This window comes from Budorcas taxicolor, chromosome X, assembly GCF_023091745.1.
Source record: "Budorcas taxicolor isolate Tak-1 chromosome X, Takin1.1, whole genome shotgun sequence".
NCBI classification, from domain to species: Eukaryota; Metazoa; Chordata; class Mammalia; order Artiodactyla; family Bovidae; genus Budorcas; species Budorcas taxicolor.
The window spans coordinates 91014288-91029203 of NC_068935.1; the positions used below are offsets into that span (position 1 = coordinate 91014288).

The 14916-nt window shown below is 50.3% G+C and overlaps 2 protein-coding genes across 11 annotated transcripts in view; both read right to left on the reverse strand.

Moving 5' to 3' along the window:
- Positions 1-4073, reverse strand: part of KDM5C (lysine demethylase 5C) — a 30664-nt gene extending 26591 nt beyond the window's left edge. For 9 of the 10 annotated variants that reach the window (XM_052663911.1, XM_052663909.1, XM_052663908.1 and 6 more), the window contains exon 1: positions 3586-4073. In XM_052663911.1, the coding sequence (XP_052519871.1) occupies positions 3586-3735 (150 nt within the window). In that variant the 5' untranslated portion in view covers positions 3736-4073. Of the gene's footprint in view, positions 1-492; positions 569-3585 lie in introns of those variants that run through there. The other variant, XM_052663912.1, reaches the window with a different exon arrangement.
- Positions 4074-12280: 8207 nt separating this feature from the next.
- IQSEC2 (IQ motif and Sec7 domain ArfGEF 2) overlaps positions 12281-14916 on the reverse strand; it is a 77090-nt gene continuing 74454 nt past the window's right edge. The window contains exon 16 of the mRNA XM_052662800.1: positions 12281-14462. Within this exon, the coding sequence (XP_052518760.1) occupies positions 13497-14462 (966 nt within the window). The 3' untranslated portion in view covers positions 12281-13496. The remainder of the gene's footprint in view (positions 14463-14916) is intronic.

Sequence of the window (14916 nt, forward strand, 5' to 3'; positions counted from 1 at the left end):
AACGTCTCCTGATTCCCTCCCAACAGTACAGTGGTACAATTTTAAGAAGTAGAAAAACGAGGTCCAAAACAGCTGACTTCAAACTCTCCCTATGCACAGATCCCTGAGGCATGTGCTGTACTGGAGAGCACACAGGACCTGAAGTCAGAAGGCGTGGGTTCACATTTTAGCTCTGCTACTTACTAGTTATGGGATTTTTACCTTTCTGAATCTGTTTCCTTAACTGTAAGGTGGCAATATGAACTCCTGCCCTGGTTTCCTCATAAGATTGATATGAAAGATTAAACTGGTTTTCAAATGAAAATGTTATTCAAAGGAATCACCATTAAGACTTGACAGCTAAGGCTGACCTCACTACCCAATACATATGCAGAGTAGCTCAGCTCCAGTTTGGGCTATTTAAAGGTTTGGGCCTTTAATGTTCGTTCTCTCAGTGGGATAGACACTGCAGGGAAGAGCAAGGAACAAGGAGCAAGAATTTGTAATACTCACCTGGTCAGAAAGGCTTCCTATGTGTCCTCTCTCAAACACCTGCCCAGTACCGGGAAGAGGCAGGGGAAGAAGTAGGAAGGAGGGAGGGGTGTTCTAAGCACTGGAATGTACCACTGACTGTGGTAGCAAAAATTGGGAGGAGGAGAGAAATTAGGAAAGATAACAAAAGTAGAGGAGACTGATCTGCCAAGTTGGAGCTTGTTGTGTCCTGCCCAAAAGGCAGCTGTGAAGAGCCTCCTCCCCAATGCTCCTTCCTCCCTCCACCCTCCCAGCAGTCCTTCTTAGAACCCTGGCTCCTGCTGGGATGGTGAAAACAACCTGGAGTAACCTAGACCAGTGCCTTCATTTAACGAATGGGGAAAATGAGGCCCAGAAAAGAAATGTGATTTCTCCAAAATAACATGCTGAGTTACTACTGGTAGAGCCAAGACCAGAACCCCTGTCTTCTGACCCCTGGTCCAAGGCTCTTTACACTACACCAGGATACCAGTATTCACTCATACATGCATTCACATGGAAAAGGGGAGGGACAGTTAAAGAGAATAAAAAGCTGCTGGGGTACATACACTTTTAGAAAAGTGGCCAGAGGACTCATACTTACATGCATACATAATCCCCATCCCCACCCCCCGCAAAGCAGGAAGCAAACACATGGGACTCAGTGAAGTAGGGGCAAAAACAAACAAAACTAACAACAAAAAACTCAAACTAAAAAGATATGGCTCAAGTCCAGACAGGCTCCCCATGCTCCCTTGCCTCCCATCAGTAGGGCATTCCCCTCAGCGCAGGTAACCCAGGTAGGAAGGTGCTCAAACCCAGAACTCCAGGCACCCTTCTTTCCTCCTAAATCAAGTTCGAGATAAGAATAAGTGCAACATCAAGCAACCTGACAGTGGCAGAACTGAAATCCTAGAGCAGGAGCTGTACATACAACAGACAGCTGGGGAAGGTTCAGTGGTCTCCCTGCCTGGCTCTCCCTGGGACCTACAAGCTCCCTCATCCTGCCTTCAGTCCCATATTCTCATGTGTCAAATACTCAGTATGTCAGTATTGGCAGGATGGTGATAAAATGGTTGGCCACCTGATGCAAGAAGCAAGGCCCTTCCAAGTTCCCCTGGGTCTACTCCAGAATACCAACACTCTCCTTGCACTCATCTTCCCCAAGAGTGGCAGCCACTCGCCTAGCAATTCAGAATCCAAATTACCCTTCCCCTGCCCTTCCTTAGGCAAACCTCCAATTTCCAAGCACCCACCCCTACAAACGTTCCAACTCTGGGCCCAAGCACCACTTGGGTGAGTGCTTTAAATTCCAGCCAGAAGTCCCCGCTAGGAGGGACTTCTAAAGGAGGCCTAGGAGCAGCTCTTCAGGAGGGGAAAACTGAACAAAACCAAAAAGAGCCAGATCTCCTGGGTTAGAGGGAAGTACAGTGTTGGAGTAGAGAAGCGTAACAAAGGAAGGCCCCCTGCAGGAGACACAGACACACACAGACACACAGACACACACATGTCACATTTCCTACTCCTGGTGTCCCAAGGAAGGGTAACAATACGTGCACAACGCCAGTCTGCCCTGAGAAGTCCAAGACAGAAAAATGGGACAGAAAATTCAAGGCTCAACTACCCCTTATGTCAGATATGCCTCTTTCCCACAGGCCTGCCAAGTCACTTCAGGGAATACCTCCCTGAGGCTGCCCAAGACTCCAGCTTCTCCTTTCTGCTAGCCTTTCCACCATGGACAAGGATACCTCAGAGATATGTGGCCAGGCTCCAATAAGGAAGAAATCAGCTTACCCAACACCTCCCAAAGGATCCATTTGAAACCAGCCTAGATCTATGGCTGAGCACCAGAAAGCACCAAGTTAAATGAGGAGGCCTGTGATGCCCTCCTCAGGTGGCAGCGAGGTTTCTCATTTGGTTTCAGCCAGGAGACACCCGCTCAAAAACACCCAAACTCAATTCCTGCCCTTTGAATCCCAAGTGGTAACTGAACAACATGTATCATCATTTCCCTTTGATGCTAGCAAGGTGGCAGCGTATCCTAGCGCTTGGGGGACTTCTCTTGGCCTGAAGCCAAGTCTAGGAGTAAAGATACACCGCCCTTTGTCGCTGACCTCTGGGAATCAAGGGTTCCAAAGGAGGCATACTTCCATCCATCCAACCATTCTGTTTCTGAGGGTTCAAGAATATCCTATCATCTGGCACCTCCTACATCCTGGGACAGATCACAGTAGAAATCTTCTGAGAAGGACTCATACCCCACCCCAAGCTGACTGGTCCAAGACTCAAGCCTGGGTAGTGATGGGCAGGAAAGGCCCAGATATTGCCTTCAACCAGGAAAAGAGGACAATTCGCTGAACCCATCTCAGGGAAGCCAGACAGCATTCTCTGTGAGACTGATTTCCTGACTGGTCTACCAGCCCAGAATATTATCATAAATGTATTGGCCTGGCAGGCTATGAGTAAATATGAGTCAACCCACATAGAAGCAAACCAATGACCACATCAAACACCTTCGCAGTCACAATAATTACCACTTACCTAGAACCTACTACACATAGACGCTACCTAGTTTAATCCAATTCTCGAAATAACCATTCATGGAACCCATTTCACAGGCTCAGAGAAATTACATTACTTGACCAAGGTCACACAGCTGGTAAACTGCAAAGTGGAGTTCTGAAGGTCTATCTCCCTTCAGAGCTGTGATCTTTCCATTACACCACACTGCATGCATTAAGAGAAGTGATGCCAGTAAATGGGAGAAAAGACCTTTAGAGCAGCCTTGACCTAGGTGGTTCAGGGTAACCAAGAGATGTTTGGGGTGTCTCTCTGTGAACTCTCCCCGGGGCCACTAGGCATCCCTTTCTTGAATCTTACTAAGAGTGATCCTGAAGGGCGGAGTGGGAGTGGGTCTCCGACTTAGGGCCACCACGAAAGACCCCTTGCCCCCAGCACCCTTTCTCTGACCCGCGCCGCATCCACAACGGTGCCAGCCACCCCATCTCCCCACACTTCGAGCTGCCCTCTGATCTGGACCTCTCCGCCCGCTACCCTAGTTCATCATCTCCGGCGACCACCGGCCCAGGGCCTTACCGCGGGTGGGCGGATCTTGCAAATGCCCGACTTCTCGGCGATGGGCCTGATTTTCGCAATGTAGCCAAGAGGGTCTCTGAACTCCGCCCAGCTAGGCTCGAACACCGGGCACTCCGGCGGCGGTAGAAAGTCGTCAGACCCCGGCTCCATGGTGCGCCCTAGGACTGGAGGGCTCGGACCGCCCTTAAGGACTCATGGCGGACGCCGCTGTACGAAGCCGAGGCACTGCTCGGAGACTAGGCCCTAAGCGGGGCGGCCGCCGCCCGCCGAGGGCCCAGGGGACGTGTAGCTGCCGCGATCTGAGAGGCTCAGGCTGACGCTACTCTATCGCCTCTTCGTCCCGCTCCGTTCGTTCCAAACTCTGCCGCTGTCTCCCAACTACCGCAGCCTTCACCACTACAGTTAACTCCCAACCGCCGCGGCCTTTAGTGCCGCCGCCGCCATCTTGGTTTCTCACCGTCTCCCCCCCTCCCTTCACCACAACAAACCGGATCCCTCCGCGGGATGTCCCTCCGAGCCTCGTATGCCTTGCGTGAGGCCAAGCCCTAGGAAGCCATCGTCCCGTGGGGACTGAGCTGAATCGGCAGGCGTGGATCTCCTATCAGGAAGCGGGAACTTAAAACTGCTTCCCAGACTGAGAGCAAATAGTCCGCCTCAGCGGCGGAGGAACAAAGTTGAAATTAGCAAACCGATCCCTCTTTCCGGACGGACCGGCGGTGCACGTTTAAAGGCCAGTGCTGCGCATGCGCGTTACGGAGAGAGACCGGAAGAGGAGTTGGCGTTGGTGGGTGGTGGGTCTAAACTGGCACCCACTCGATGACCTCAACACTGGCGCGAGCCCCGCCCCAACATGCTCTCCTCCCGGGTCTTTCCGGTGTGGGCCACAGAAGGCGTCTTCGAGTCCGTGATGGCAAGGGACCCTTGTGCAGTCCCGCAGATTACGAGAGACATACATAGTTCCCAGGTCTAGGCTCTGACACCTCTGGGGCTTTGAAAAAAGGAAGCTGGGATGCTGCTCCCTTCTCGGGAATTGGGGATTTTTAGAACCCTGGGCCCCAAGGAGAGGAAGGAAATATTTATTTTGTCCAAGTTTGCGTGTAGAGGCCTCTCAAAGATGGGGCTTCCATCCTTAACTCCAAAGAGTCATTGTCAATCAGCATTTTAATGAACACTTTTATCGTGTCCTTATTTGTGGCATGTGGGCCTCCCTTCTGGCTCAATTGGTAAAGAATCCGCCTACAATGCGAGAGACTTGGGTTTGATCTCCGGGTTGGGACGATCCCCTGGAGAAGGGAAAGGCTACCCACTCCAGTATTCTGGCCTAAAGAATTCCATAGACTGGTCGTAGAGTCGGACGCGACTGAGCAACTTTCATTTGTGGCATGTACCCCTACAAAATAAGCCTGAGAGTATGTATATTTTAACTATTGGATTTTAACAACAGCATATGTATCACCTACCAGTGCCCACCATTTGAAGTACCTACTCTGTGCTCACTTGTGAGCCTACAGTGTACTTATGTATTTGTGTGCATGGATTGTATTTATTGTGTATAGCCCCCTCCTTATATTTGAGTATCTACTATGTGTACCTCTGCTCCCATTGTGTGCATGTTTGTGAGCAGTTTCTGAATAGTTTATTGCAAATGTTTTGACTATCAAACCAATACTTTGACCATAGATCAGGCATCTACTGGAGAAGGCAATGGCACCCCACTCCAGTACCCTTGCCTGGAAAGTCCCATGGACGGAGGAGCCTGGTGGGCTGCAGCCCATGGGGTCGCTAAGAGTCGGACACCACTGAGCGACTTCACTTTCACTTTTCACTTTCATGCATTGGAGAAGGAAATGGCAACCCATTCCAGTGTTCTTGCCTGGAGAATCCCAGGGACGGGGGAGACTGGTTGGCTGTCGTCTATGGGGTCACACAGAGTCGGACATGACTGAAGCGACTTAGCAGCAGCAGCAGGCATCTACTGCATTTGAGGAGCTCTAAGTTACTCATCAGTTGTGGGCCTAAAGCATAAATAGTTCAAGAACCTACTGTGCACATTTTAGAATACTTCTCTACATGCTGATTGGGCTTACCTGATAGCTCAGTTGGTAAAGAATCCACCTGCAATGCAGGAGACCCCGGTTGGATTCCTGGTCAGGAAGATCCCCTGAAGAAGGGATAGGCTACCCACTCCAGTATTCTTGGGCTTCCCTGGTGAAGAAGCTTTCCCAGCTTCAGCTGGTAAAGAATCCGCCTGCAGTGTGAGAGACCTGGGTTCGGATCCCTGGGTTGGGAAGATCCTCTGGAGAAGGGAAGGGCTACCCACTCCAGTATTGGGCCTGGAGAATTCCATCGACTGTATAGTCCATGGGGTTGCAAAGAGTGGGACATGACTGAGCAACTTTCACTTTCACTACATGCTGCTTAAGTGCTTATTTTGTGCTCCTCCATCAGACTGTGAATTCCTTAAGGGCAGGGACCTTGTGATCTTATACATCCTTAGTGCCTGGCATGGTAAGCAGTAAATAAATGCTGAGTAAACAGAAAAATGAATGTATATTTTTGAGCAGCCTTAATATATATTCACTAAAAATAATATATACTCTTTGCAAACATTTCCTGGATATATTAAGCATCTGCTGTAAGCTTGAGTGTGTTTGAAGGGGATGGAGAGTGTCATTCCTTCAGTTAACAGTTTCTAATCTATACCAGTTTCTAATCTATACTATGTCCCAGTTAAGTATATTCATTCTGCCTGCTGAGTTAAGGGCATCATCTCTAAGGGAGTGGGGAACACCAGTAGGAACTCACACCCTGTAGTCAGAGAGGCCTGACTTCTAGTCCCACCAGCTCTGCCATTTTCTAGTTATGTGGCCTTGGGTAAGTCCCAGGTTCTGAAACTGAGTGATGTTGTATGGGGGTGATAATACCTACCTTGAAGGATTGTTGTATACTACCCAGCATATAGAAGGCCCTCAGTATCTGTTAACTGTTATTTTCACTCTTGAGAGTCAACAAACAGTATGTCAAAACTCATTAAGAATCTCCTTTGTGCCAGGCACTGTGCCTAGTGATTTCAGATTTTTTATCACTTGAACCCTTAGATTGCCTTTAATGCTTGGAATCTTTATCCCCTACTTGCCTGGTGAGGAAACTTGTCCCAAGTAATACATATAGTAAGTGACATTTCCTTTCTAGCTTTCTAGTGTCAGGAGAAACCTCAACCCTTCTCCACCAGAAAAACAGGTGAGTGACCCAACTGAACAACTGTATGGACAGGAAACAAAGCTAGGCAAGGTAATGCTACTAACAGTAAAAAAAAAAAAAGAAAAGAAATCACTAGTCTCTCACAGGTGTAAGCATTTAACAGCCCACATAGCTCTTTCATACCAATTACTTCCCTTAATCTTTGCAACAGTTTTGGGAAAGATGTAGATCAATTTACCCAACCTGTAGATGAGGAACCAAGTTCCAGACAGATTAAACAACTTGCCCATTGATACACAGGAAGTTGCTGACTCTTGGTCAAATGCTCTTGTCATTTGCTCCCACCATAGTAGAACTAGGCAGGAGAAGGTGAAGAGAACAAAGATAAAAGAATATGCCGAATCCTAGGTTGAAAGAAGTTCGACCTTTCTATCTCGAGGCTACTCAGTGAAGGGCAAAGAGCACAAATTAGGAGTCAGGAGACCAGGTTTGGGGTCTCAGCTCAGCCTAGCCTTCCCAAAGCCTTCTCTAAGGTTCTTAGCCCAGACACCACCCACCATTCTGGAAGGGCAAATGGAAACTGCATAGACTCCTTGAAGCCCAGTCAGTCCCAACTCATTCATTCACGAACATTTATCAAATTCCTATTATGCACCAGGTACTTTTCTTGGCCCTGGGAATATAATAGTGACCAAGACAGACATGGTCTCTGCTTTCCTGCAGCTAACATTCACCCACTGAGATCTACCATGTACCTCACCTCCCTGAACCTCGCTTTTCTCATTTGTCCAATGAGACTATATAATCCTTTCCACACAGGGTGGTTATGAAGATTAGAGATCATGATAACTACCATTGCGCAAAAGCCAGGTAGTATGAAATAGGTATTGTTATACCTATATAACGGATGAGGAGGTTGAAATTCAGAGTAGTGTAAACTTAACCAAGTTACATGGCTAGTAAGTAGCAGAGTACAAACTGTTCAAGTCTGTCTGCTATACAATTCTGCCTGTAAAAGACTCAAATGGTGCCCCTCGAAAAACAGGTGCTCAGGAAATGGGATCCTTTCTCAATCTTTGGATCTTGCTTGGGACCAGCCTGAGTCTGGGCCCTGCAGGGTTAAGAACTGAGAAGCGGCAGGGAGATCACCCTGGGCTGGAGGTTGGGTTGGCCTCACCCATGCACCTGGGAGAGAGGGTCTGGCATGGAACTGGTACAGAGCAGTGATTGGAACGCTTGGCTCTGCTCTTAACCACACTCACTCCATCCATGTTTTCTGGATGAACTGCATAGTGACTTCGTGCATCACTTTCTTGATTTTAAAACAGGGTCCCTTCCAATTCTAAAGTAGGTATGAGCTGCAAGTTCTAAATCCTAAGTAGCTCTGGAATTTATCCCCTCTTCCCCATACCTTTTTCTAATCTACTCCCCAAGAGAGCCATTGACTGTTTCTAGCCTAGGTTATTAAAAGAGCCTCCTTAAGATATCAAGGTCTCTATGTGAGTTCGTGGAGATTTATAGATAGATAGGTAGATAGAGAGAGATGTATATTATGTGCTCAATACATATGCATAACAATAAAATGATACATTCAAAACAATGATAATTCCAAATGAATTATGATAGTATTTTACTTGAGTTACTTATAACTCGAGTAAAATAAAAATCCATGACTCCACACTGATATAAATAAATAAAATGAGGGAAAAGGAAAAATTTTTCCTTCAAAGAATGATGGAGTTAGAAAATCATCAATAGATGCTCGAAGTTTTCCCAAATAAAAAAGCAAATCCTGAAAACAAAGCACCTAGTGCCCAAATCTTGGTTTCTAAATGCCATTCTCAACCAAAAAGAACCAGAGCTCCTTGGAAAAAGTGGTTGATTCCAAGACTGGGTCAGGGAAAATATAAGATGAATCTGGAGCATCTTGTGGTACCAGAAAATAAGGAAGTGCTCAGGAAAAGATGGACAGCTGCCAAAAGGACACAGGAGTCATCTTCCTGCTGGCTAAATATGGGACATTTTGAACATTGAGATAAAGAATGATATTAATATGTTATAATTCACTGAAATGATAGACAACCATGAGTCCATGAGACTATAAATACATAAATGTAGGAAAAGGGAAAGCTCTCCCTTACACTGGAGAGCCAACTAATACAAGTGCAAAGAATGATGGCATTGGACAGTCACCATTTGGACACCTCAAGAATCATCAGTGAATGCTAAAACTGGTGGGTGAAAGTTTGAGGAATAACAAGACAAATACATAATGTTAATGCATCTCCCCTCAACATAATCATTCATTACAAAGGGAAAAATAATAGCTTTATAACAGAGATGCTATATAGCCCAACATGTCACCTGGTCTTTAGCTTCCAAGGCTTGGGTGAGAAAACCTGTTGGCAACAGAGGAATGAGGATATGGCGACTGCCCACCTCTCCTTTAGGATGTGCCATGCCCACCACCTGGGCTGTCCTCTCCCATTCCTTTCTCATTATTTCACTAATATTAACATACTCACACACCTCCAGGCTTATGCTGCTCTCTCTGGCAAATGCCTTTCTTTCCCGGGCCTATTCCTACTTACCCTTCAAGACTCAGCTAAAGGAGCAGTTCCAGAAATGCTCACCTGACCCCTCTCCCCTGCCCCAAGTTGAGTTTTCCCTTTCTTTGCACCCCCACACATTCTGTGCTTCCTTCTGGGCCTGCACTTATGTTGTATTGGCATTATCCCCCCAGGCTGTCTACTTCTGAAAGTCTTGTCCGGCACTGCCCAATATGGTAGCTAGTATCCACATGTGGCTGTTTGCATTTTTAAAAATTCAGTTCTTCAGTTGCAACTAGCCACATTTCAAGTGCTCAGCAGCCACATGTGGCTAGGGGTTACCATAGTGAACAGCACAGGTATAGGACGTTTCTATCATCACAGAAAGACTTCTAGGCTACCACGGGTCTAGGGTAAAGACAAGAACTCCATGAGATTCTAGGACCTTTGTCTTTTGTTATATGTCATCCCTCTTCATCCACATCTCCAAAAAGATTGGCAGTAAAACGTCTGAGGATGGCCAATTAACTCCTTGTCTTCAGGTCCTCAGGGAAATAGGGAGGTGAGGAGCCAACGTCTGGATGGTGAGCTTCCAGGGAGAGGGCAAGGGTGGGGCAGGGACAGCCCAGTTCTGGGACTGCAGGGAGGAAGGGAGGAGGAGGAGAAGATAGGAGAGAGCTCAGAGAAGCACGAGGAGGCTCCAGAGGGGCCTGAAAGCTTGCAGGTCGCATCAATCAGTAACTCAACCAATGCAAAGATACTTTAAGATTTAGCTTAGAAAGCACTATTCATTCAATTCAACAGAAAGTTTAGTGTCATCTGTGCTATGCCAAGCACTGTGCTGGTCAATGCTCTGGACAGAGGTGATTCAGATCAGCGTCACGCCTGTGCCAGTTATGGTCTAGTGGGGAAGATAGATACTGATGTGAGGGATCCCAGAGAATGTGATCAAGGGCACACTTTGTGAGGCATGGGTTCTTTAAGACCATCTCTTAAGAGTGAGAAAACCATCAGGTATGTGGGGGGAGTACATCTTTCAGGGAGAAGGCACAGGTAAAATACTGAGTTTGGAAATTACATACAGGTCTTTTCAGGAAATGGTGAGTGGATGACCAAAGTGTAGATGAGAAATGACTGGATTACAGAGATCGTTCCAAAGTCAAGGCAAGGGGTTTGCACTTTTCTCCATAGGCAGCCGAGAACAGCTGACTGTGTGTCTGGCAAGGGGCAGGCATTTCACTCCCATCTATTAACAATTGCCCTGCAAGATTATTGTCCCTATTTCATCAAAGGCAACAGTCAAGTCAGCTGCTGCTGCTAAATCGTTTCAGTCGTCTCCGACTCTGTGTGACCGCATAGACAGTAGCCCACCAGGCTCCCCCGTCCCTGGGATTCTCCAGGCAAGAACACTGGAGTGGTTTGCCATTTCCTTCCCCAATGCATGAAAATTTAAAGTGAAAGTGAAGTCGCTCAGTGGTGTCCGACTCTTAGCGACCCCATGGACTGCAGCCTACCAGGCTCCCCCATCCATGGGATTTTCCAGGCAAGAGTACTGGAGTGGGATGCCATCACCTTCTCCGCAGTCAAGTCTGACTGACTGCTAAAAGCTGAGCTTCGGGAAGACGAAAACAAGCATCAAGCTGAAGGTGGGAGAAGTGGGAACAATCAAAGGTAGTTCAGCCTGGTCCACCAAAGAAACAAAAAAAGTCTGATTGGATTTGATTCTGGACCAAATGCTCACATGGCTCCAGCTGCTGCTTTTGTTTAAATGTGCATGTGAGGAAGAAAACAAAGACATTGATCCCAGCTCCTTAAGAGTGGGGCCATCCATAAGGTGGAGGAAATAAGGCCTCAAAAAAAAAAAAGTGGGGTCATCCAAACTGCTCCCTCTTAGTGACCATTTTACACTCTAAGAAAGTCCCCCAAATATTTACTGATTGCTGCTTCCAGGGACCCTGCTGACCCTAACCGAGAGCCAGCATCCCCCATTCCTCCTAGGCCCTGCTGAGCCCAGGACATGATCAGTGGTGGTGGAAACATGTCCATTTCATAGGGATGCAGCTTTGGGGACTGGAAAAGAGCCTGGACTAGAAATCAGGATCCTCCATCTGGACTTGGGAAAGACCCTCCCCTTCTCTGGGCCTGACCCCTCCTCAGTAAACTAAAGGGAGCCCTGCTATTTGTCATCTAACACCCCAAGTACATACACAGAGTTCTTATAATGAATGTATCTGGCCTTGGCTTCCTGGCCCAGGTAACCCTCCACCCACACCCTCAAGGACAGAAATGCAGCCCGCGGTAGAGAAGCGGGGAGGGCTCCAGGGCAAAGCCAGGCCAGTCCCAGGAAGGGTGAGAATAGATGCCACGGGCATAGAGGAAGTATCCAACCTGTGAAAGGAAGGGAAGAGAACTAACTTGCTGAGCACCTACTCTATGCCGGCTGCTGGATACTCATTACCTCATGCTGTCATCACAACCCCATGTGGCGATGGCTTATCACCCCAAGTTTTGAACTGAGGAAACCGAGACTCAGAGAGGTTGCCTTTCCCAAGTGCACTAGGAAGGGAAAGCCCCAGGATTTGAACTGGATCAACTCTAAAGCCCAGACCCTTGCCACTCCGTTATGCAAACTGTTAATGAAACAAACAGGAAAACCTCCCTCAGCCCCCACCTCCCATCCAACCAAAGCCTCTCACCCACCCAGTTGTCTGAGCTTTTACCATCAGCGCCTCACCTCCCTGGGCTAAGGCCTCTCTTCCAGGGGCTCCACCATGGGGGAGGGGGCACAAGTAGGAGGCAGAGGCGGGAGGTGAGCACAAGGTCTTTTATGAGGCATCAAATATACATTCTTATATACAAGGAGGAGAAAAGACAATGCCTAAACCCCAGGTCCTCTCCATACAGCCCCTCCCACTGCTGCCCTCCCCCACCCCCAAACCCCGGGGTCCCTGGCCCTTCATACAGCCAGGGTCTGTCTGTCTGTTTGTACTGCAGCCCATGATGGAGAGGGGAGAGGGAGGCAGGAGCTGAGAAAGGAGCTGGATATGCGGGGCAAGAAGAGGAGCTGGGGCTTGTAAAAAATATATTTATAATAAATAAACAGGGCTGTAAAGGGGCTGGAGGGGCAGCAGAGAGTTTGACGGACAGAAGGACTCAGGCATCCTGGCTCCCAGCCCCCACTCTGATGGCTTCAGTGTCTGCCTCAGGAAGGACATCTCGGGCTCATGGTGGCCCTCTGGGAGCCCCTCTCCCCAGGGCTGACGCTGGGTGCCCTGCCCCAGCGGGGTGTGTGTGGGCAGTATCTGTAAAGTGCACTGTCTTCAGCTGTAGGTGGGGTAGGTGTGAGGGAATGGGGGGCATGCAATATGGGTGAGGGAGGGCTGCGCCCTTCTCATCCCAGACCTCAGCCCCCCCCCCCCCCCGCCCCAAACCTGTCTGGACTTTGATCAGGACAAGAACGTTGCAAGGAAAGGCAAGGTCCTGAAGCTGAAGAGGTCTGGGCTGGGGCCCACTAGACAGAGAGCAGAGATCAGCTACAAAGAGGAAGCACTGCCCCACCTGGGGACCAGCATATATGGGGGCCCACTCACCGAGTGCACTGACACCCCACATCCTCCAGCAGGTGGAGAGACACCTGGAAGTGTATGGCCAGGCCCTGAGGTCAGAGAGAGGGCCGAGACAGCTGGGGTTTGGCCACAACACTGCAGAGCCCCCTCCTAGCTCCACTTGGCCAGAGGTGCCCTGGGGAAGCCTTCACCCTCATTGCTCTTAACGCCTGCCCTTCCCTACCAGCCAGAGCTGATGGGGAGCTCACACTGGCCCAGAGGTCTGAGGCCACCCAACTAGACCTCTGGGGAAAGGGAGGGGGGAGGGTGAAGAGAGGGAAAAAGAAGACGAGGATCTCTGAAAGGTCCTCACCACTCCCCAGAGCTCAAGAGCCCAGCCCTGAATACAGGCTGCAAGTGGCAAGGAGTCTCAACTCTGGAAGGAAACCCCAAGGAGACTGTTAGGGGTTAGAGGAGGGGTCCCGAGGCAGGGAAGAAGTGAGGAGGAGGACATTTCTATGTGCATGTATATTCTGGAAAAACTGAGGAAGCAGAGAGGTCTCTCTCTTGCAGATTCCCCAGACCTTCCCAGTCCCCAGCTCACACACTCCATTCATCAGACCACGGTGCTGATCCGGCTTGGCTTGGCCTTGGGGTTTGCAGTGGGTGGGTTGGCCGTGCCGGGGGGCCCAGAGGCGTGCAGTGGGCCATGGGGGGAGGTGGGTGGCAGGGGCGAGTGTGGGGTGTGGGGTGAGGGTGGGGGCAGGGGTGGGTAGGAGGGGTGGGGTGGGATAGGTGAGTGCGGTGACAATGGTGACTGGGGGTGGTGGGGGTGGGAGTAGGAGCCCCCTGGTGGCCGAGATCCAGGGCCCCCAGTGGCCCCTGCTGCTGGCATCATCTGTGGGTGGTGGCTGAAGATGAAGTGCTTGGGGCCCTGTTTGTGGGCTGGAGGGTGCTGGGGGGCAGGACTGTACAGGGGCAAGGGGGAGGTGGGCTGGTGCAGGGGGTGGCGGCCATGTGGAGCAAACTGAGGGTGTCCTCCGGCCCCCCGTCTGGGAGCTCTGCCTGGCCGGCCCAAGGTATAGTGCTGGGGGCCTGGGACTGGGCCATGGGCATGGAAGTGGCGATGCGGCCCCACAGGAGGAGCTGAAGCGGGAGGTGGTGGAATGGAGCCCAGCTGCGGCAGGGGCGGGGGCTGCTGAGGTGGTGGGGGGAGAGGGGGTTGCTGGGGTGGCAGGTAGGGCGGCGGGGCCGGGCCTGGTCCTTGGCAATACTGGGCATGCAGGGCCTGGAGCTTGGACTGCCCATCAGGCAGCACCCCCAGGCCACCGTGGCTGTGACCGTGGTGGTGGTGGTGGTGGTGGTGGTGGGTGGAAGAAGCAGATGAAGAGGAGGCAGAGGCCTGGCCTGTTGGTGGCGGTGGCATCTGGAAGGGCCCCTTGCCACGCTTGCTTCCAAATAGGGAGCCCAGGAAGGATGAGGAGTTGGAGACGGGCCTCTGGCTCTTGTACTCCTCTGGCGGCGGGGGTGGGGGTGGAGGTGGCATCCTCTGGTGAGGGCGTGGACTGCTAATAACAGACCCCTGGAAGGGGGGAGGGGTGGAAGTCAGGCCGGTCTAGATGTCCTAAACCCCCAACCCTAAGCCCCAACCCCCTGATCCCTGGGGGCTGGAGAGACAGGACCCCCCTCCATGGCATAATGGAAACCAAGTCACAGTCCTGTACTTGTACATGGAGCGCCCCCAGCTTGCAGAGCTCTGCTGTCACATCCACTATCTCATCTGAGCTTCAGCTGGGAGAGGAAGATTTAGCAGTACCTCCTCCTCATCCCCATTTTGCAGGCAGGGAGCATGTTAGGCCCAGAGAGACAGAGTGACTTGGTCAGGCTCAAAGAGCAGGACTTGGAAGTAAGAGCTTCTCTCGGCCCAACTCCAAGAGCATCACTACTTGGAGTCGGCCCTGGGGTTGAGAGGGGGCTCGGGAGAGTGGAAGACAGACTGAGAGACAGGCAGAGTGAGGACAGACAGAGTTGAGGAC